Source organism: Primulina eburnea, chromosome 1, assembly GCF_022965805.1.
Source record: "Primulina eburnea isolate SZY01 chromosome 1, ASM2296580v1, whole genome shotgun sequence".
NCBI classification, from domain to species: domain Eukaryota; kingdom Viridiplantae; phylum Streptophyta; class Magnoliopsida; order Lamiales; family Gesneriaceae; genus Primulina; species Primulina eburnea.
The window spans coordinates 3,742,380-3,766,066 of record NC_133101.1 but is presented as its reverse complement, the minus strand read 5'-3'; the positions used below and the strand labels follow the sequence as shown (position 1 = coordinate 3,766,066).

General features: G+C 34.8%; 2 protein-coding genes and 1 long non-coding RNA gene across 4 annotated transcripts; 2 read left to right on the top strand and 1 right to left on the bottom strand.

Annotated features, from left to right (window-relative positions):
- Window positions 1-250: 250 nt before the first annotated feature.
- LOC140822161 (GATA transcription factor 7-like) lies at window positions 251-1,786 on the bottom strand. 2 transcript variants are annotated; one of them, XM_073182925.1, is made up of 3 exons: window positions 1,631-1,786; window positions 1,200-1,504; window positions 251-1,096 (listed from the first exon to the last, which is right to left on the bottom strand). In XM_073182925.1, exons 2-3 carry the CDS (start codon window positions 1,500-1,502, stop codon window positions 470-472), a joined length of 930 nt encoding a protein of 309 aa, XP_073039026.1. In that variant the 5' UTR covers window positions 1,503-1,504; window positions 1,631-1,786; the 3' UTR covers window positions 251-469. The 2 variants fall into 2 exon arrangements, with proteins under 2 accessions (XP_073039026.1, XP_073039077.1); XM_073182976.1 differs by lacking the exon at window positions 1,631-1,786 and having other exon boundaries at window positions 1,200-1,602.
- A 19,213-nt stretch (window positions 1,787-20,999) lies between these two features.
- Window positions 21,000-23,276, top strand: LOC140821944 (glutaredoxin-C3-like). The gene is made up of 5 exons (XM_073182665.1): window positions 21,000-21,118; window positions 21,226-21,484; window positions 22,482-22,555; window positions 22,693-22,791; window positions 23,035-23,276. Exons 1-5 carry the CDS (start codon window positions 21,037-21,039, stop codon window positions 23,088-23,090), a joined length of 570 nt encoding a protein of 189 aa, XP_073038766.1. The 5' UTR covers window positions 21,000-21,036; the 3' UTR covers window positions 23,091-23,276.
- On the top strand, window positions 21,491-22,451 carry LOC140822017 (uncharacterized). Its single transcript, XR_012115893.1, has 2 exons — window positions 21,491-21,630; window positions 21,858-22,451. It is a non-coding gene; the product is annotated as an uncharacterized lncRNA (long non-coding RNA).
- Window positions 23,277-23,687: the final 411 nt, after the last annotated feature.

Here is a 23,687-nt window from a genome sequence, read left to right as displayed (position 1 = left end):
CCCAACCAATGTGATATGTGGCGTGCCGCTTAATACCCTCCTTACGTTTTCTCTTTTCAACCGACAATTTCACTGCAACTATGTTATCTTTTTTTAAAAAAAATAAAATAAAATTAATAATATCATTTTGATAGAATAAACCTAAATCTAAAATTTATTTGCTTACGAGTTATTATAGAATTTATATATATTTAAAAAAAAAATGAGTGTCAACTGTAAGTCATTAGCATTAAAAAAATAAATTTTAGGAAATGATAAGTAAGAATTTAATAAAACAAATACTCTAAACTTTATAATCTCTCCTCGGTAAGTAAGGCCAGCTAGTAACCTACTGCACCAAACCATTTTTTCCAACGTAAAAAAGAATGTACAATAGCTAAACCGGCTCACCTAAACCGGGTACAGTCACATCCGGTTCTCAACTAATGCTCTATGTATTTCTCAACTAACGCTAATCGGATATAATTCTTCAAAAACTTCGAACCGGCGATGGTAGACCGGCAGCCTCCATCTCCGATTCCTTCTTCCGACGCATCTCCAAAACCTTCCGGTGGTTGTTCGAGTGCAGCTCCAGGGAGAAGGTCGGGCTGCAAGCGGGTCGGTACTCGGGCAGGAGCCGGCCCGACTTGAACCTCACCCCACATGCGTTGCACAGAGTCTTCGAACCCAGAGGGCCGGCCCGCCACTGTGGGGTCTTTGTCACCCCACAGTGGCTACACCTCCTCGGCTGAGAGACCACGCCGCCTGCGCCGCAGGGTTCCGCCTGTTTTTTTCCAGGTTTCTTGGAGAGCAGCTTTCCCAACGAATGCTTTGGGGGTGGAAACGACGTCGTGGAGTGGGTTGAGGATGAGGATGAGGTGGAGGATTCTGTCAGTGAAGGGGACAAGATGGGCCAAACGCGCACTCCAGTCCGGGCCCTCTTCGTCCGGGCTTTTGTCTGAACCGGTGTCGTGAAACAGCTGGCCTTCCGGGCGTCCGCCGCCGGCATAGATAGATGCTCAGTCGAACCGTGAGGCCATTCTCCGGCGATGGAGTAATCGGAAAACGAGTCCTCGATGAATTGGGATAACCATTCCAAACTCTCCAAACCTTCCGCCTACAAAAAAAGGAAGGAAAAAAAAGAAGCAATCTTTTCAGTTTTTCATCCGCAAAAACGTTTCATTTCACATTGGAATCCACAAAATTCGCGTCGGGACTACCGCAACACTCGGCTCAGCGCAGGGAAGAGGCCCAAAATCGCCATTGCCGGAGAGAGCAAGCTTCTCAGGTGCAGCTACTTTTTCTTCAGAAGCAGACGTTGTTCCCTTCTGGTCCTGTTCCTTATCCTCCGGTTCTCCCTCCGAGAACGACCCATTTGAAAAGTCCAGAAGCTCGTCAACGAAGAAGTCGTCCCCTGTAACGCCGTGGACACCCCAGACATCATCCCCAAAAGGCGTCGCTTTCGCCGCCGCCGCAGCCTCCGGCCCAAACGCGCTCTTCAAGGCCCCCAGCTCGCACTCCATTCCTACAAACAAAGACCCACATGCAGATAAGAACAAAAATGCACATGAAATCGCTCCTTCATATAGAATTCACAGTAAAGAAACAATTTTTTTTTTTGAATAATTGAGATAGTTATGTGGAGGAACACCTGAAGCAAAAGGTGAACGACAGGAGAGAAGAATGGAAAAAACTGTTGAGTTTGAAGGGAGTACTGTGGTAGAGAAGAAGAAGAAAGTAATGGGAAAAACGGATTATAAATCCTACTTCTTCATTATTACAGTGTAGGAAAAATTTATTAAAAAAAAAGTGCCTGTTTCATTTCTTTTCCCCTCCTCCTTTATTCTACTTTTATTTTGTCTATCGCCTAGTTTTTGTTACCAAATATATATTTATTTATAAAATATTTTGTAATTTATTTATGAGATTTCAAGAATTGGATTGATTTATATGATATTAGCAACTATATAGGACAGGGTTCTTTAAATAAATGTAACAAATGTCTAATTTATTCGAATAACAAATTAATAGTACAGACAATATAAAATCAGCATGGAGGTTGAGGTTTCGAAATCAGATTATAGCCCTTTTGGATTCAAGACATCAAATTGCATAATCCTTCATTTAATGATTTTTGCAATGTAAAAGAATGATAATCGTTGTGTATTACGATATTAAATGTTGATTTATAATTGGTAAATTGTACTTACTTTGAAAGAAATCGACTTTTTTTATGTTAAAATATTGACTTTATAATTGGTAAATTATATTTAAATTTTTTAGTATTGTTATTTTGAAATTTGAATTCGAATTTAAAAAATGGAATCGCTCGTTTGACTAATATGTGTGAGTTAACTGGTCGCATTGATAGGTGGACATTCTTTAAAGTTTAAAGTTGCCGAGGATTCTTGTGCTTTCCCGCTCTACCCTTTTTAATTTTGCTTACATATATCTCTCGAGATTTCCTACGACAAGGAAGACAGAACAATATATAATATAATAATGACTGTTTATTTTATTTAAAATGAAACTACAAATATAATGTCACGTCCCGATACCGGGGTGAGTTGACATCCGGCGTTGTTTTACAATTATTCAATCGTAAATCAACAAGCCTCGTAGTACAGTATACAACCAAACCAGTCTTTTCATAAAACATACATTGTCTTTACAACATAATCAACTTAATAAATGAGTGCGGAAGCGAACAACGTAGAAATAAAAGATAGTCAAATTCCAAAGTATGTCTTGATCAACTGAAACCTCGTTACCATCCCCAGAAATGCATTTGCTCTTCTTCTTCAACTTGTTTTTCATTCTTATCTGGGAGTGAGAGGTGTAAGGGTGAGTATTTTGTGAAATACTCAGCAAGTGGGGGCCGATCGATCACAATAACACAGGGATATACATATATAGATCTTTAACCATTCGAAATTTTCCGTGTCTCAACAAACGTCGGAACAATAAAATGATAGATACGACATAACTTATATATATTTATGTAAATATTAAATGAATTTCATGTCACAATAATTATTCATATCAAGATATGATATTAACAATGAGCAAACATAACTTAGCATATGCATATAGACATAAATTATTCGTATTGCACTGTTATTTCATCTTATTATCCATGGTGTTACTGATCAGTCCCCTATATGTAATTCCTCTAAGGGGTGAGGCCATATATCGGTTATTATTACCCACCGCATCAGGGCCATAAACTTGTCATATCTTATCATGTTTTAGGAAAATTTTCCTTTTTACCATTTCTAACTTGAATCATAACAGTGCCTTTAAACATAATTCTTAGAATACACCAATTTGGTGTTTAAGAATATATATTAGAATATAACATGAAACAAAGACAACATAATTTTGAAACGAAAAGAACATGCACTTGAAATTGATTTAAACATGCTTAACAATATATTGAAACAAAATATTCATATATCAAATCGAAGGAATATATCATGTCGATCGAATTTTCGAAAACATACTTAAATACTTTAAAACATAAGCCCACTTACCGAAAGGTGCTCCTAAATTATGGAAGAAACAAGCTGGAATTTATCGTCCGAAAATCCGTAAATTAGCTAAACTCGTTTGAAATCCGAGCAGTTTTCTTGCCGAAGGGTTTCACAAAATTTGACCGTATGGATGAGGCTGAAATTTTGATATGATGTTTAAAACATATGAAAGTGTATTATGAACGGTGAAGATCGGATTCTGAGGTCGGAAGTGATGGAACGAATTTTCAGAAGTATAACAGAATTATTGCTCCTAAATTTCACTTCAAGAAAGATTGATGATTTCAAACTTCAAGCTTGCTCTAGATGGAAAGGTTTTGGTGTGATTTCTCTCAAACTCAATACATCTATTTATAGGCAAGATTTTAAAATAATTTCCACAATTTGATGCATACTTTAATATATTTTATTTATTTTAGTCAATTTTGGCACATTTGATTTTCAATGTTTTGCACTCATGTTTTGTCAATGTTTTGCACTCATGTTTTTTTTCAATGTTTTGCACTCATGTTTTTCAATGTTTTGCACTTCATGTTTTTCAATGTTTTGCACTTTATAATACCTAATAAATATAATACTAATACTAATAATTAATAATAATAAATCATATTCTTACATTCCTCCCTCCTTATTGGAAGTTTCGTCCCTGAAACTTGAGTTTTCTAGATTTTCGAACAGATAGGGATATTGCTCGAACATCTTCTCTTTTAGTTCCCAAGTAGCTTCTCTTTCGGTATGATTAGACCACTGTATCTTAACATAGGAAATGTTGCGTCGCCTTAATACTTGTTCTTTGGTGTCCAAAATTCGAATTGGAACTTCTTCATATCTTAGTTTTTCATTCAGATTATTTTCCATCAGGAGCGGTCCAGTTTCAAGAACATGACTTGGATCTGGGATGTATTTCCTCAATTGTGAAACATGAAATACATTATGAATTCTTGACATATCTGGTGGCAATGCTAGTCTGTATGCCAATGTTCCGATTCTTTCTAAAATTTCAAAAGGTCCTATGTATCGAGGATGTAATTTCCCAGCTTTATTGAATCGAACAACTCCTTTCATGGGAGAAACTTTTACGTAGGCTTTTTCTCCAACTGTGAACTCCACTGGTCTCCTCTTTAGATCAGCCCAACTTTTCTGTCGATCTTGAGCAATTTTGAGTCTTTCTTTAATGATTGTTACTTTGTCCACGGTTTCTTGGACAAGTTCAGGCCCAGTTATGGATTTCTCTCCTACCTCATCCCAGTACAGAGGTGATCTACATTTTCGACCGTATAGAGCTTCGTATGGAGCCATTCCAATACTGCTATGATAACTGTTATTGTAAGCGAACTCAATTAAAGGTAGATGTTCACTCCAATTACCCCTGAATTCTAAAGCACATGCCCGTAGCATATCTTCAAGGGTTTGTATTGTTCTCTCTGTTTGGCCATCAGTTTGAGGGTGATAAGCTGTACTGAGAGTAACCTTAGTCCCCATAGCTTGTTGAAAACTTTTCCAGAACCGAGATACAAATCTTGGATCTCTATCAGACAGAATGCTTGCCGGAACTCCATGTAATCGCACAATATTGTCCATGTATATGGTAGCCAATTTTTCCAGATTATAATTCATGCGGACAGGTAGAAAATGTGCAGATTTTGTGAGTCTATCTACGATTACCCATATTCCATTATGACTTTGCCTAGACTTGGGTAAACCTACTACAAAATCCATAGAAATATGTTCTCATTTCCATTCTGGAATTTCCAAGGGTTGAAGAAGTCCTCCAGGCCGTTGATGTTCAGCTTTAACTTGTTGACAGACCTGGCATCTAGAGATGTATTCTGCTACATCCTTCTTCATTCCGCTCCACCAGAAATTTTTCTTTAAATCTCTGTACTTTTTTGTACTGCCGGGGTGGACCGAAAATTTTGATTTATGTGCTTCAGACATTACTTCCTGTCGAAGATTCTCGATGTTTGGTACACACAATCGTCCTTTCATCCACAGAACTCCCTTCTCGTCTATATGAAGATCTTGTGACTTCTTTTCTTTGACTTGTTCTTTAAGTTTTGTCAAAGTAGGATCTTGATTTTGTCTTAATTTGATTGTTTCTTGAAGGCATGGTTGTGCAGAAAGTGAAGCTAGGATCACTTTACCCATGTTTTTCCTACTTAAAGCATCAGCTACCTTATTTGCCTTGCCCGGATGATAGCTTATTGTTAAATCATAATCTTTTAACAATTCAATCCATCTTCTCTGCCTCATGTTCAATTCTTTTTGTGTGAACAAATACTTAAGACTTTGATGATCTGTGAAGATCTCGCATTTGGCGCCGTAAAGATAATGCCTCCAAATTTTTAAGGCAAAAACTACCGCAGCTAGTTCGAGGTCGTGAGTAGGATAATTTTTCTCGTACGGCTTCAATTGTCTTGATGCATATGCGATTACTCTTCCTTCTTGCATGAGTACGCATCCTAAACCCTCTTTTGATGCGTCACTGTAAATGGTAAAGCTTTTGTCCTCAGTGGGTAGAACCAATACTGGTGTAGATGCAAGCTTTTCCTTGAGCGTTTGGAAGCTCTTTTCACATTCCTCACTCCAGTTAAATTTTGAGTTCTTTTGTGTAAGTTTTGTAAGAGGCGTAGCTATTGAAGAGAAACCTTCAACAAATTTTCGATAGTAACCTGCCAATCCTAGAAAGCTTCGAATTTCAGTTACTGTCTTAGGTATCGGCCAGCCAGTGATTGCTTCCACTTTTTTAGGGTCCACAGATACTCCTTCTTTTGAAATGATATGGCCTAAGAAAGTCACACTTTTTAGCCAGAATTCGCATTTCTTGAATTTCGCGTATAACTCTTTTTCTCTTAACATCTGAAGAGTCAGGTGAAGATGTTCTTTGTGATCCTCTTCACTTGGGGAATATACGAGAATGTCATCGATAAATACCACCACAAATTTGTCGAGATATGGCTTGAATACTCTGTTCATGAGATCCATGAAAGCTGCTGGAGCATTTGTCAATCCAAATGGCATTACCGTAAACTCATAATGACCATATCTTGTTCTGAAAGCTGTCTTTGGAACGTCTTCTGGTTTGACCTTCAGTTGATGATATCCTGTCCTCAAATCAAGCTTGGAAAATATTGTGGCTCCTTTGAGTTGATCGAAAAGATCATCTATCCTTGGAAGAGGATATCTGTTTTTGATTGTGATCTTGTTGAGTTCTCTATAATCGATACACAATCTCATACTTCCATCCTTTTTCTTTACAAATAAGACTGGAGCTCCCCAAGGAGAGACACTTGGTCTGATTTGTTTCTTGTCTAACAACTCTTGAAGTTGTTCTTTTAGTTCATTGAGTTCTGCTGGAGCCATTCGATAGGGTGCCTTTGATATTGGTGTGGCACCTGGTACCAAGTTAATCTCGAATTCTATCTCACGGTCCGGAACCATTCCAGGTAGCTCTTCTGGAAAGACATCCGAAAATTCTTGTACCACTGGAATATCTTCTATCTTGAGCTCGACTCCTTCTTTTACTTCGTTTACCATTGCTAGATAAACTATTTCTCCAGACTTCATGGCTTTCCAGGTTTGAGATGCAGAAAGGAGGGATTTACGTTTCTTAGCCTTGCCATGGTATGTGATTTCTTTTTGGCTTGGAGTTCGGAGTTTGATAATCTTATGCCGACAATCTACTATTGCATGACTCTTGGATAACCAATCCATTCCCAGAATAACGTCGAACTCCACCATGTTAACTTGAATCAATTCAGCGTTGAATGTGTGTTCATTGATATATACTATGCAGTTCCGATGTATCTTATGTGTTTCAATTGTTTTACTGGTGGGAGTAGCAATTCTAAAAGGTTCAACAAGTATCTCTGGTATAAGCCCTAACTTCTTAGTGAATCTCTTAGAAATAAATGAATGAGTGGCACCACAGTCAAACAACACATAAGCTGAAATTTTATTGATTATAATGGTACCTGCCACGACATCGTTTGCATCATCTGCCTCTTCTTGAGTTATGGCAAACATACGAGCATTGGTCTTATTCTCCTTTGGCTTGTTGGGGGTATCATTAGTGTTTGACCATGTCATTTTCTTTAATGGTTCAGGACAATTAGCAATTCGATGTCCCATCTTCCCACAATTGAAGCAAGCACCAGTGTTCCTTCGACATTCTCCAATGTGTCGGTAGTTGCATAATGGACACGGTTTTATGCTTGAGAATGTCGTAGTTGAATTGGAAGGAGTTCCCTTGAATGGTCCACTTGATTGGTTTGACCTTTTAACTGGTTGTTTACCTTGAAAAGATTGTCCAGTGAGAGGTCGTTTATTTTTATTTTCATCTTCTCGGCGCTTGATATCAGTCTCAGCTCTAATGGCTGCTCCCATTAAATCATCAAAACCTGTGGGTTGGTAAACTGCCAGAGCTGATTGGATACGGCTGTTCAGACCACGTTTGAAACGATGCATCTTCAGGATATCATCTGCCATGATGGCAGGAGCATAGGTTCCAAGGGAGTTGAATTTAGAAGTGTACTCCACAACAGACATATCCGGGGTTTGAGTAAAATTCTCAAATTCACTCAACAATTTTAATCTCAACTCTGGTGGATAGTATTGTTTCAAGAATGCTTCTCGAAATCTTTGCCATGTGATTGGTCCGACTTCTGTCATATTTGTTGAGATTGTCTCCCACCATTTGGCCGCCTTTTCTTCTAGGAATGGTGTCACCACAGTCACTTTTAGTTCATTTGGCACTTCAAGCAATTGGAGTTGTGTCTCAATATTCTTGAGCCAGCCTTGACCAACTTCTGGGTCAGGGTTGCCGTCAAACGTTGGGACTCGATTCCTCCGAAGAGATTCATAATGGTGTTTGATTCCATTCGGTGGTAGAGGTGGTGGTGGCTGATTAGTGTTGGTATTTACATGGCTCATTCCTTGGATGGTTGTTGCCACAATGGTTGCTATGGCCATTAAATCTTCTCTGCTAAGGCCAACTCTTGCTGCTGGTGGTGTATCTTCGTTGTTATTGTTGTTGCAATCATTGTTGCGATTGGCATATCGCGGGTTGCGGTTCTACGATAGGGTCTCTCTGTCATTTCCTACACGCATGAGAATTTCTAAGATGTTTGAATAATTATGTACAAAAATATTGAAGATTAACTCAAATATGAAATCAATCAAGGAATAGATCAAATAAACTTTTTATTGATTCCAATGAGAAGGAAAAGCAATACAAATCAAAGTTTTCAGAAGTGTAATGATAAGAAGTAAAAGAAAGGAAATGGATTATCAATCCTTATTACAAATAGTCACGACACTAAATACTCAATCATCTAAAACCTCGCCATCTCCTAATACTTCATCTTCCATCTGTTCTTCTACCGGTTCTACTTCCGGCTCCAATGCCATAATGATGGCATCCTCAAGATGATGAACATAATTCTGTAATTGTTCATTTTGCATAGTCAAATTGTGCACTGAATTCTGTAGTTCTTGAATGGTGGCCTCATCTTGCTGACGACGTTGATTTTCCATCAGTATACTTTGTTGAATTTGAGACTGGAGTGCTTGGGATTCTTCTAGCATTTGTTGGTGTTCTTTGTTCAATTCAAGGACTTTTGTTTGGGAAGCCTCTAGTTTATTTTTGGTCATTTCGTGATTTTTCTCTTCTGAGTTGAGATAGTAAGCAAACCTTTGTACGTCAGCCTGAAAATGGTCTTTGATCTCTTCTAACTCTTGTTTTTCCTTTTTCAAGTTTTCATATGCCAAATCTTTGGCCAACAATTGCTCTTGGTGTTTTTGTTGCTCTTCATAAAGTTGAGCTCTAAGGTTTGCCATCGCAATCTCGTGGTTACTAAGAGCGAGTTCACGCATACGTTTGGGTATTTCAGCACGAGTACGGGAAGCCATTTCCTGAAATAAAACCAATGGAAAGGCTTAGAACAAGGAGTTTATGATATTCACGATTATTACCAAAAACGGCAAAACGTGATTTTGGATGCTTCAACAATAGAATATGGTGATTTTCAGATGTCACGATAAGAACAGTGAATATTGTTCATTGGTAGGAAGTCGCTAGGGTCTTGCCAAAAACTGACTTTGTCAAATTTCCTATGGCAATTTCCCAGCCGGATTATGAACCTGGAGGGCTCTGATACCACTTAAATGTCACGTCCCGATACCGGGGTGAGTTGACATCCGGCGTTGTTTTACAATTATTCAATCGTAAATCAACAAGCCTCGTAGTACAGTATACAACCAAACCAGTCTTTTCATAAAACATACATTGTCTTTACAACATAATCAACTTAATAAATGAGTGCGGAAGCGAACAACGTAGAAATAAAAGATAGTCAAATTCCAAAGTATGTCTTGATCAACTGAAACCTCGTTACCATCCCCAGAAATGCATTTGCTCTTCTTCTTCAACTTGTTTTTCATTCTTATCTGGGAGTGAGAGGTGTAAGGGTGAGTATTTTGTGAAATACTCAGCAAGTGGGGGCCGATCGATCACAATAACACAAGGATATACATATATAGATCTTTAACCATTCGAAATTTTCCGTGTCTCAACAAACGTCGGAACAATAAAATGATAGATACGACATAACTTATATATATTTATGTAAATATTAAATGAATTTCATGTCACAATAATTATTCATATCAAGATATGATATTAACAATGAGCAAACATAACTTAGCATATGCATATAGACATAAATTATTCGTATTGCACTGTTATTTCATCTTATTATCCATGGTGTTACTGATCAGTCCCCTATATGTAATTCCTCTAAGGGGTGAGGCCATATATCGGTTATTATTACCCACCGCATCAGGGCCATAAACTTGTCATATCTTATCATGTTTTAGGAAAATTTTCCTTTTTACCATTTCTAACTTGAATCATAACAGTGCCTTTAAACATAATTCTTAGAATACACCAATTTGGTGTTTAAGAATATATATTAGAATATAACATGAAACAAAGACAACATAATTTTGAAACGAAAAGAACATGCACTTGAAATTGATTTAAACATGCTTAACAATATATTGAAACAAAATATTCATATATCAAATCGAAGGAATATATCATGTCGATCGAATTTTCGAAAACATACTTAAATACTTTAAAACATAAGCCCACTTACCGAAAGGTGCTCCTAAATTATGGAAGAAACAAGCTGGAATTTATCGTCCGAAAATCCGTAAATTAGCTAAACTCGTTTGAAATCCGAGCAGTTTTTTTGCCGAAGGGTTTCACAAAATTTGACCGTATGGATGAGGCTGAAATTTTGATATGATGTTTAAAACATATGAAAGTGTATTATGAACGGTGAAGATCGGATTCTGAGGTCGGAAGTGATGGAACGAATTTTCAGAAGTATAACAGAATTATTGCTCCTAAATTTCACTTCAAGAAAGATTGATGATTTCAAACTTCAAGCTTGCTCTAGATGGAAAGGTTTTGGTGTGATTTCTCTCAAACTCAATACATCTATTTATAGGCAAGATTTTAAAATAATTTCCACAATTTGATGCATACTTTAATATATTTTATTTATTTTAGTCAATTTTGGCACATTTGATTTTCAATGTTTTGCACTCATGTTTTGTCAATGTTTTGCACTCATGTTTTTTTTCAATGTTTTGCACTCATGTTTTTTTTCAATGTTTTGCACTTCATGTTTTTCAATGTTTTGCACTTTATAATACCTAATAAATATAATACTAATACTAATAATTAATAATAATAAATCATATTCTTACATATAATAATTATTATACGTTAATTTTCTGCATTAACATTATGTAGTATGTAGGTATGTTTTCATATGATGTCCTGATTGAATTATTCAAATCGCTGTATAAATCCTCCATAAAGTTCGACAACTTTTATTTGATCCATTGATGCAAATTTGGCATGAATTGGAATGTTTTGAGTTTAATGAATAAAAATTAAGCCAAAAAACAAAAGACAAATATAAGTCGATCAAACAAAAAGAAAAGAAACACATGTCTTAAAAGTGGCTTGAGAATTTTTCAAATAGTAGAGGAGGTGTTTAGGCGTCTAAAGGGACATCTCGGCTCCCACAAGCGGCCTGGAAGAGGCGCCTCCTATAGCATAGGAGGGGCGCTTAGGGGCCCCTAGAGGCGCCTCATCGCCTCCCTGCGTGCAAGAGAGGCGCCGATGCGTACTAAAGTCGAGAGGGAGGCGTTTATGTGTGCAAGAGAGGTGCTTATGGGCATTGATGATGTCATAATAGAGATTAAAATATCTAGAACTTAATAAACGAATGTCATATATCAATCTCATTATATTGAGACAATCTTGAAAAAAGTTTAATGTTTATGACTCTTCTCCAGTAAATTCTCCTATGATCATGAGCATCCATTTTGGATAAGAATCATGGAGAACCAATATCCCATCTGAATATTTTAGAGTTATTGAAAGTCTTATATACATCACTAAGGGTATTCGATCGAACATCATCTGTGCGATAAATAATTGAGTTCATTCACAAGCAATCCTAGTGAGGTTAATTGTAAGGCTTTTATAAGGTTACATGATATTTAAGACACACTTTAGAGTATGATTTGCAATATACAAGATATAATGAAGTGCTAGAAGGATAAAATGATACAAACCGAATTTATAAAACCAAATACTCCAAATCCACTTGCCGCTATGCTTTTAGCATTGGTGGTGGTATAGTCTTTTAGAGGTCATCCAAACAAACATGCATTGCTAGGTTCATAATGTAATCTCAATTTATAGCATTAGATAAAGCCGCAGATGAACTATAATGGCTTCACAACTTTTCTATAGGATATTCCTTGTTGGAAAAAACTTGTGCCTACAATAATAATATATATTGGCAGTCAGCCAACAACTGCATGGCACAAAATAGTATGTACATTACTAAGTCTCGTCATATTCATCGACGACACAATATCCTGTGACATTTGATCTCAAGTGGAGTTATCACTATGGAGTATATTAATCTAAGGATAACTTGACAGATCCGCTTATGAAAATCTTGAAAAAATATCAAGGGTATAGTTTGTCAAGAGGAATGAGTTTCAACCTACAAAATAAAATTTTCATAGTAAAAACCCAACCTTGTTGATTGGAGATTTCATGATATTGGATCAATGGAAAAACTTAATCATGAAGACTTGTGCTAGCAATTGAGAATTACTTTATTCTCATTCTGAGCACAAAAAATGGTTTTTCCTAAAAATTTATTGAGGATAAGTTTATACTTTTAATGATTCATTTGCATATAAAATATGAAGTATAGTAGGATATTCTTAAAGAGAGATAACATATGTAAGTGTGAGAGTTAGCCGTCTCAACAAAATATTTATGAAGCCAAGATATATTCTATGTCCAAAACATACATCGAAAAAAATAAAAAGAAATTGTAAGGAAATTACCCTATAGTTATTGTTGCGGTTCGATTTTACACAAACTACCAAGAAGTTCAAAACATCTAGTTCACTTTGTGACTTAGTAAATCTGACCATATTATGCTAAGAAACATTCAAAGCCAAAAGCGATGTGATATTTTTTCGTGTAAACTTTCACGTGCATTCATACTTTGATTTCATTCATGTGAGAGATTGTTGGAATGTTTTGAGCCTAATGAATATAAATTAAGTAAAGAAAATAATGAGAAAACTTGATCGAACAAAAATAAAAGAAACTTGTGCCTTAAAAGTTGCTTGGGAATTTCCCAAGTAACAAGGGATACGCTAAGGTGTCTAAAAGGGGAGCTTCAGCACCCGATAAGCAGCATCGAAAATTCCAGGCCGCAGATGAGGCTGCTATTTCTACTATTGCACAGGAGAAGATGCACAGTAAAGTCGAGAGGGAGGAGCCCAAAAAGTGGCGTCTAGGCGCTTAAAGTGCTGTTTGACGGCGGTTACAGTGATCCAATCATTTAAATTGGTGTCTCCAGATGTTTTTCATTTGAATTTTGGATGAAGGGAAATCCCAATGATGAAAAAACATGTCTCTATAGATTTATAACATTAAGTACATGATCAAAGGACATTTAAAAGCATTTGAATTTTGAAAAAATTCTGCAGACACATTTGCATTAATTTTATCAACATTTCTTCCATCTTGAAAGCAAGAGAGTTTATATCATTTCCTGGTTATAAAACTTGTAATTTACTTTGTTATAATTACAAGAGAAGTTGTATTTTGGGAGAATATTGTCAATACAAGAGCGGGGCAAAATCTTCGCAAGAACATAGTGTTCGACACTAGCCTCAACTTTTGGTGTTCATTTACAAACTACAAGAAAATACTGAATACACAACACTTAAAAGACAACGATTTTACAAAAAATTGTTGTCTTTTACTTTTTAACAAAGGTTTTAGTGAAAACCGTTGTTTTTTACCATTTTTTAAGCAAAGATAACGGTTTTCTAAAAACCATTGTCTTTTAGTGTTTTTTAGGGTCAAAGACAACGATTTTATGAACCGTTGTCTATTAGCGTGTTTTTTTGGACAAACGACAACAATTTTAGAAAACCATTGTGCATTAGCGTGTTTTTTGGACAAATAACAACATTTTTAATAAACCGTCGCTGTGATGTCCCACATCTTAAAAATGAAATATTTAAAATGAGTTTATAATGGCTTACAATGGACTTCTATAGCAACTTGAGTTAATCATTTTCGTAAAGAAAGGACGAATACGAAGTAGTTGCTATAGGAGCCCATTGCACAGTAACGCAAGCGCAGGCCCGGACTCTAGGCGTGACAGATTGGTATCAGAGCCGGTCACCGGCATGGAACACCGAGAAATAAGTGCTATGCGGGGCAAAGTGCTACGTGCATGAGAGCCACTTCTTGAACCTGCGGGGAAAAGTGCTACATGACGGGAGCCACCTCTTGAACTTGTATGAGCCACCTCTAGATTCTCGGCGCTGGTGGATCGAGGAGTCAGGCCGCAACGAGGACGTCGCGTTCTGAAAGAGGGGTGATTGTGATGTCCCACATCTTAAAAATGAAATATTTAAAATGAGTTTATAATGGCTTACAATGTGCATCTATAGCAACTTGAGTTAATCATTTTCGTAAAGCAAGGACGAATACAAAGTAGTTGTTATAGGGCCCATTGTGCAGTCACGAAGGCGCGGGCTCGGACTGGGGCGTGACAGTCGCTATATGTAGCAACGGTTTTGCATAAACCGTCGCTATTTTAAAAATCGTGACAATTTAAACAAAAACCGTCGCTAATAGCGACAGTTGATAGCAACCATTTTTGCTTAACTGTTGCTATGAACGACGGTTTAATAAAAAATCGTCGCTATTATAGCGACAATTTTATCTAACGGTTTTTGCTTAATAGCGACGGTTTGACGGTTTTTGCTTAACCATCGCTAATACAAAAACCATCACAAATTGTCTATAAATATCCGCATTTTCGGTCAATTTTCCTATACACGATAAATTTTTCTCTCTTACACGATTTTAGTTTCGATTTAGAATAAGTTTTTTCGCTTCAATTCTTGGTAAATTTCTAAGTGTTAGTTAAGATCACAAATATTATTAGCTTAGTCAGATCATAAGTTTTTTTGGTATAATTATTAAATTATATATATTTTATTTTACTTAAAAAATTAGCGACGAATTATGTCTAAACCTTCGCTAATTAGCGACGGTGTTTCTCTAAACCTTCGCTAATTAAAGACGGTTTAGTCAAAAATCGTCGCTAAAATTAGCAACGATATATCTTAAACCGTCGTTAATTAGCGACAACTTAGTCAACAGTTTTAAATAACCTACGATAACGGATTTTATCTGTTGTCTTTTAGCGTTTTTGTTGTAGTGGCTATCTTCAAGGTACCACCACAAACATCAAGATGGCTCAAACCGTGCCTATATCCTTGCATCTGTTCCTACTTGATCAGTTGATGTGAATTTTTTACGGGTACATGGACCACCCACGAACCACAACGGGGGCCTTTGTTGATCAGTTTGTTGCTTACTTATAGAGTTGCTTTCCATTTGAGTTGATGTGAATATAAACACTTGTATGCAACCCAACACCCTTTTTTTACCCGGAGTAAGTTTTGAAAAGATTTATAATGTTATATTTTAAACTTATTGCAATCTTATTTTTGCTAAATTAGGCATAAAGACGGTTATCAATATAATGTATCATATCTCGTTTTGCTGTGGCAAGTGAGTGAAATATTTGTATGATGTCAAAGACAGTTCCATGAAAGTCCACAAATAAAACTAAATGAGCCAAATATGACCATAGACTCTAATCAGAAAAGTCCATACTACACCGAGTCCGATGGAAGTTCTTGGATCTTCTGAGCCTCACACGAATATATGTGGGGTCCTTTACCTATTTTGGGGATGCAAGTGTGACACATGACGAAGTACAATCAAATCCCACTCTACCACATAAACCCTAGTTGTTGTACGTAATGCCACAGAATGTAAGTTGAGTTTAGAAAATGCAACAACTTCTACCAAAAAACAAACAGTGATACGTGTTTAATTCCATTGAATATACGTCGTTAACGGTCTCAACACACCCTAACAGTCGGGTACAGTGCACATAACGCGTGTGTAATACAAGGATCGCATCACATTTTTAGGTAAGTGAATTTTGGCGTAATCATAGTTTGTTTTGCAGATTAATCTTTTCTTCCCTGATATGATACATCGTGAGCTTATGGTGTATGTGATTAGGTAGGCATGAAGCTGACAAGTAATTGGCATGGAATATTTGAATGTAAAAGATTGTTATTACTTGAAGATTTTCAAATTGTGCCAAGTTCTTTCATTGATAAACTGACACCCGTGAATGAATGGGTTATGGAGATTGATTTGTCTGACCCTTGCTCCGTCAAAACAAGATTTGTAGCTTTTGTGTTATATTTGAAACATGATTTTTAGTTGTACCTAATAGTTATTGCATTTAGTTTAATTACCATTAATTTAATTTTTAGATGGACGTACCTAAAATTCACATGGAGATGGTAAAAAGATGAGAGAATATTTTAGTTGGAATGTACTTCTTGCATTTTTCAAATAGCATATTCAACTATAAATGCATGTGGGAGGTAGCAGTTTCCCCATCCTTTCTCACCAGCCATGAGTCTTGCACTATTTATTTTAATCATTAATTCACCTGTTTGTTGGTGTAGTTAGCCATGGAAGTTCACATATATCAACCATTGATGAGATCTATTTTGATGAGATAAGTTAAGAAGATTGAGGAAAAAACTTTGAAAACTAGACAGAAATTGGAGATTGTTATAATCGTGGAAAATATATAGGCAGCGAGAAGAGAACTGGAAAGCTAATAGAGGAAGATAGACAAAGAAGACGAGCTTAATATATAAGAGGTAGGATGGTTAGGTGATTTGGGGATCTTTTTGGTTACTTCTGACTTGATAAGTTATCTAATTTACTTCACTCGGATGATATGAATATTTATATGGGAAACGCTGCGTCATCTAACTTTTCAAATTTTTATTTTAGTCTTTCATCTTTAACTTTTTGATAATTTCAATCATTTTTTCATATAGAAATATTAATGTGACACTACTAACGCCGTATTAGTGTCAAAGCGGAAAAAAATTTCCCCCAAAAAATAAAAATATAGCATATTAAAATTATAATTTGACAACATGGAAAACATGTAATAGGTTGTGCGTCAAAGTTACCTATGTTTATAGGTTTTTCAGCTTGGACAACAAAATATATATAGAATATCAAATGTCGGAAATTTTAGGTAGTGCGCGGAATTGATAGATTTGAGATCTTGGATTTCAAATGCCTTAGCTTGCATGGATAGAAAAAATTGAGGTAATTTCAAATCCACTTGGTATCAAATTAGACGGTTTCAATAATAATTATAATGGAGGAGAAGGAGATCTGCCGAAGAAACCAGGAGTTGTAGCGACATAAACGGTTATTAAATCGTCACAACAAAAACTTTTTTTCCCACGAAAATTTTTATGAAATGATCTCAAAAGTCAATTTTGTGAGACATACGGCATATTTGGGTCACCTATGAAAAAATATTACTTTTTATGTCAAAAATATTACTTATTATTATAAATATGAACATAATTGACATCTCACATATATCTTTCTCATAAAAGATCTACTATTTTTTTAGTGATTACTACAAATCTGAATTTCAATTTTCTTTAAGCTTTCAATAAATTACTTTATTTTTCACTGAATGGATATATCTAATATTAACTAGTAAACACCTAAAAGAAGCATAAATTAGTATTAGTTTATTATTAAAACTACTAATATGTATAAAATATACTATTATTCATGGTATCTATGTACGAATTTTATTTGTCTAGGACTATGCATACTTCAATATCTAAAGCTTAACATTTTTTTTTTAAAAAAAATTGATATTATTAACGACATCTCCAATTCTTCGAATGAGTCAACTATTGTGCAAGAATAGCGCACCGAAAGTACAGTCGAACAAAAAATCTCTTGTAAATCTATGAGACAGGTCGAATTGATCTATATAACTCGAGTGAAAAATAATAATTTTGACATAAAAACGATATTATTTTATCAATTGAGTCGGATCAAAATTAACATGTGAAACAATCTCAATTTTGTGTTAAACATAATATTAGAGAATATTTTAAGAATTATTTTTTCAGCGTAAAATTTGAGATAAATAAGTTATAGATGTATTTGATATTAGGGCAGAAACTTTATCATCTGAAGTAAAATCTATGCTAAAGTAATTAATTAGAAAATTAACAGAGTTAAGTTTGGCAAAGTACTTGTAATCTGCAGGTACTAAAAGCCTAATACCTGGTCAACTTTTGTTTTTGTTTTACTTTTATGTGATGATGATTCGAACAATTTTTACTGAAAGATTCCTGAAACTGCAAACTATTCTTTTCGTGCTGTGCATGTCAAAGAATCTAGAATTGTACGTAGAAATTAACTCAAGTCTTCTTTTTCTAGACATGACATTATTAAAAAAATATATTTATAAAATTATACAAATATTTAAATAATGAAAATTAAATGTTAAATAAACACTCATAAGTTGAAAGATTTGTCTAACAATCGAACTCATAACTCAAATGTACATTTCATTGAACCGGGGAGATAATAGATTGGTTTTTCATTAATTCTATGATAGTATTATAGTTTTATAGATTAATTATGATTTATGATCAAATTTTTTTATTATTAGATTGAACACAAAATATTACATATATGTGTGTGTGTTCATAATTGACAATTTTTGAATTTTCTAAAAAAAAATATTTTTAAAAAAAACCTACTTTCTGGTTTTAGTCGGCGCTTTCCAATTTATTATAACTGCCTACATATGTCAAAATAAACTCTATTTACCAATCCCCTAAAATCTGACAGTTTTTTAAGATGGTAGCCTTATGCTGGGAGTTGAGAAAGTTCAAGTTTGAGGAGTTTTTTTTGACATAAAGTTGAGCACATGAATAATATTCATGAATTCAGTCGAACATGAATTTTAGAATTCATGCATTAAGGCATCCGCATTCGTTATTGTTATAACACGCATCAGTTCATCAAAAATCGTAAGGATCCACGTGTCACATACGCATTATATTAACACATCTATTCTCCCATAGTCATTTTAACATTAACACTCATTGTTTTTAGGTCTCAGTTGTCCAGTCATTCATCTTATTTTTATTTAAAAGTAAATAAATTCAATTTCAAATTATTTACAAAATTTAAAATATTATTATTTAATATAAATACTATACATATATATTATAGATATAAATACATGTAATTAACGAGAATCACTCTTTCACTTTTAAAATAAAAAAAATATTAAAAAAAAGAAAATGAAGTGATGTGAACGTATCAAACACATCATGTTGCACAAGTGGGTGGATCGCATTGATATTAACATCTCATTGGTGTTCAGTATAGGTGTCCTTATAAAATACTGTGATGTCTATATGAAAAATATTGAGTAATATAAACATTCTTCAAGTCATTTGAGTAACACAATACAATTTCTAATATTCAACTTCACTTTCTCTCGTCTCTTTTCCGAAATTTATTATAGAGTCACACCATCATCACATATGTTTCATCGGTAATCATACTGTCATTTTAATTATTTTTAGGTTATGTTTTGTATAGACAAGAATTGTAAAATGTAGTTTAATTTCTATGACTGTAAGTATAATGGTTAGTTTTGTTATAATTATGTTTTTAATGTCTAATTTTTTTTTCCCCAAAATAGACCTATAATCTTCGTAAGAAATATCCATATGAAATATGGTACTACCACGCATTAGATAAATAAGTGTCTTCAAAGTCTGATCAACGAGTGTAATCGAAGAATATTTCAGTATTCAAGTTCGTGTTCGAATTCAAATAGATATATTCGAAACTCGATTTGTTAATGAGAGAGACAATGCATTGGGAAGCATTAAAATTGAAATAATTATTATATAAATAATTTAAATAAAAATTCTCGAATAAAATAATTTCAACTTAAGTTCGATTAAAAAAAAATTTCGAATTCGATTGAAATTCAATAATTTCAAATATGAATAACATATGTTTTAAGCAAACTCAAAAAATTTAAGAACATATTTGATTCGTTTAGAGTCTTAGTTTATGATATTACATATTTCAAACTAAAATTTTAGTTTTAAAATTTTAAATAAGTTTTAAATGAATTTTACTGTAATAATATGTGAGTGAGTTTCATGTGAGACCGTATCACCGATCATATTTGTGAGACGGGTCAACTCTACCCATGTTTACAATAAAAAATAGAGTAAGTCCATGTAAGATCCGTCTCTTAACTATATGCTAATATCTCTTTTTTATGTAATTTTTTATGTCATAAAAATAATTTGTTTTTTATTATTAAGTTTGGTTGAAGATATGAATTAGTTTTCTATTGAATTCTATTTAGAAAATTTTTTGTTTCATAATTCAGTCATGTGAAAAAAATATTATTGTTTTCATTTTAAAAAAATTCGGGTCTCACGGGTCTCACGGGTCTACCCGGACCCGTTTCGTATTTGTGGTGGGGTGGGTCGGAAGAATATTTAACCGGGGTGAGGTGAGTAATGGGTCTAAGTTTTCTTCATGGGGTGGGTCTTGGGTTTAGCCATACCCGTCCCATACCCGCCCCATTGACATCCCTACATGTGAGACCGTCTCACGGATCTTAATCCGTGAGACGGGTCAACTCTACCCATATTCACAATAAAAAATAATATTTTTAGCATAAAAGATAATACTTTTTCATGGATGACCCAAATAAGATATCCGTCTCACAAATATGAACCGTGAGTCCGTCTTACACAAGTTTTTGCCTAAAAAATAATATTCTTAGCTTATAAAGTAATACTTTTTAATGGGTGAACCAAATAATAGATCCGTCTTACAAATAAAACCCGTGAGACCGGCACAAGTTTTTGCCATAATATATATAGTCGAAAACTTTTCTGAGAATGTAAGGAAAGTATGAACGGATCGTCAAGAGCCCTTCAGCTACGCCCATTGCCTTCATCTTTTCTTCTGTTCGCGCGCTCCAATTTCTCCAGGGGTACACTATTTCTTCTCAAATTTCCCATTTTGAAAATTTATTAGCTTCTTTAATTCAATTTTTGTCTCAAATTGACGGTAAGGGTGCTGCGATCTTGATTATCGCAGGTGTAAATTTTTTGCCCCTAAAATATATTGTGAAACTCAGTTGTTGTTATAGCTTCGAACCCGAAAGAGAGAGCAATTACGTCTTCAGGATGCCGGAAGTGGGTTTGCAGCGGCGCTCGGTTTTAATTACAGCGTTGGCTTGTTTAATGCTGCTGGGAAAATCTCTTCCGCAAGCCCTAGGTTCCAATTCTGCATCAGCTTTTGTTCAGAATGTCATATACTCTAACAAGATTGCCATTTTCTCCAAATCCTACTGCCCGTAAGTCTTGTCACCCTGGCGCGCTACCGGTGTTTGATACATTTCATATATTGGATGTTAAGAGTGATATTTTTCGCCTCTTTTTTAAAAATGGAGCGGTGCTGAGAACTGCAACTACTAGTTGAATAACAATTTGAAGGGAATTAGTGTTATTTTTTAGATCTTCACAGCATGTTAAGATTGTATAATTGAGTGTGTATGGGTGAAATTTAGGAAGACGTGTGTCTCGTTTCTTGGTTCAGTGCACTTGTTAGATTGAAGAATTAATGAAGAAGCGTGTTTCGTTTCTTGGTTCAGTGTAACTGATCTTCTCCCTATCACAGTTTTTTGTCATTTTTGTTACGGACCGAGCATTTGTGAATTGCTGTAAAAGAAGGTGATCGAGCAAGAAATTATTAACCCGATGGTAGAATGTTTAGTGTCAATTTTTTACAACCTCTCTTCATCATGCAAAGGTTCCCAATTACGTGAGAAACATGAAATCATAACTTCTTCTAATATCTTCTAAGTTATTTAATGACCTAACCACAGCTTCCTCTCAATTAGAAAGTGAATGAATTTAGTGATCCACAGCTTCATGTCAACTGCAATAACTCACGGTAAGACTTACAAATGGCTGAGAACTGAGAGAGTACAGTGTTATCTTGACAATTAAGTCAGAAAGTGATAGATACCAAAAGGCGGAGCTCAAGTGGTTTTGGTCCTAAATTTGATATGGTGCCATCAGTGATGGCTTGTTCTTATGTTACATTTTACAATATTGGCTTTGGAGCATCTGAACATGTGTGATTGCTGGTGGATCTGGTGCTTCATCAATTAGAAAAACTGTGTCTGAAACTGGTTTAACAAATTCTATTTTAGCTTCTACATGTTAAATTTATATTTTGTAGCGCACAAATTTGGAAAATTTACTCCCAATCTGCAGATTTCAAGCATAGGAGTTATTCTTATGCCCCAAAGCTATTTATTCACTCTTACGGTTTTTTTCTGAGACTAGATATTCCTTGCGAGCCAAGCGAATATTCAGTGAACTTGCTGAGCATCCTTTTGTCGTGGAGCTTGATCTTCGAGGTATGAGTAATGTATACCCATTTTATCTATTAGCATATGTTCACTAATTAGATTTGCATGAGGTGGGATCTGGCTTTTCTGTTGCATCACAACAGGACTTGCAGTTGCTGATTCTTTTCCTTGATCATGACATGTAGATGATGGGTACGTAATTCAGGACGTTCTTTTGGATCTGGTTGGCCGACGAACCGTTCCCCAAGTATTTGTGAATGGCAAACACATTGGTGGCTCTGATGGTAGATTCATTTTTATTTTAAAAATGCTATATACTGTGAAGAAGTAATATAATGATATTATCCTTTTCCTGATCGAGTGAAGTCAGGAAATAATTAAAATTGTTTCTTTATATCTTTTATGAAATAAGCTTTTACCAAAAATATGAATATCTATTTAATATATATTCAAGTGAACTGAAATTTATTTTAGAATACTTTGCTGCAACTGAATGACATCGGTATTTCTTTTATCTTCTAAATTAGATCTCCAAGCAGCAGTTCGGAGTGGTCAACTGCAAAACCTTCTGAGTAGTGCTTGAGGAGACGTCTCCATGTGAGCCAACCTCATATAAATGAAGCTTGAAGTTGTTCTTTTCGGGAGGCTGAATATGATCTAGAAATATAGAAAGATCTTTAACCTGGAATTTCATGATATCTTTTCAAGGCAATGAAATTGTTGAATGCATCAATTCCATGTTCATAATGATGTAAGAGTTTATTCTAGGGACCAGGGGTGTCAATTCGGGTGGGTTGAGTGGGTTGGGTCAGGTTGAGCAATAGTACTATTCAAAAATTGTTCAACCCCAACCTGAACCCGAAACCGAACCCATAAACTCTCAGCCCGAAGCCGGATCAACCCGATTTTGAATTTTTTAAAAAAATTTTTAAAAGAAAATTTAAAAAAAATATCGTAATTTAAATACATAATAACAAAATCTACCTCATATACATGATTTAAATTTGAAAGTCTAATTGTAGAAAAATAAAGTTTATTTATTAAATCAAATAAACAATTGTTTAAACAATAAAAAATGTTCAAAATAAATAATAAATTATGAAAATTTATGATATAAATATAAAATAAATATTTTTTCAAACATACAATATATAAAATATAGTAATATTTATTAATTATT

Excerpts from the sequence above, each read along its gene's own strand:
- LOC140822161 (XM_073182925.1), bottom strand. The coding sequence starts at position 1,502 with ATGGAGTGCGAGCTGGGGGCCTTGAAGAGCGCGTTTGGGCCGGAGGCT. Across the intron at positions 1,097-1,199 it reads GCGCTGAGCCGAGTGTTGCG|GCGGAAGGTTTGGAGAGTTT; the intron begins GTAGTCCCGACG and ends CTTTTTTTGTAG.
- LOC140821944 (XM_073182665.1), top strand. The coding sequence starts at position 21,037 with ATGAACGGATCGTCAAGAGCCCTTCAGCTACGCCCATTGCCTTCATCT. Across the intron at positions 21,119-21,225 it reads GCGCTCCAATTTCTCCAGGG|GTGTAAATTTTTTGCCCCTA; the intron begins GTACACTATTTC and ends TGATTATCGCAG. Across the intron at positions 22,792-23,034 it reads ACACATTGGTGGCTCTGATG|ATCTCCAAGCAGCAGTTCGG; the intron begins GTAGATTCATTT and ends CTTCTAAATTAG.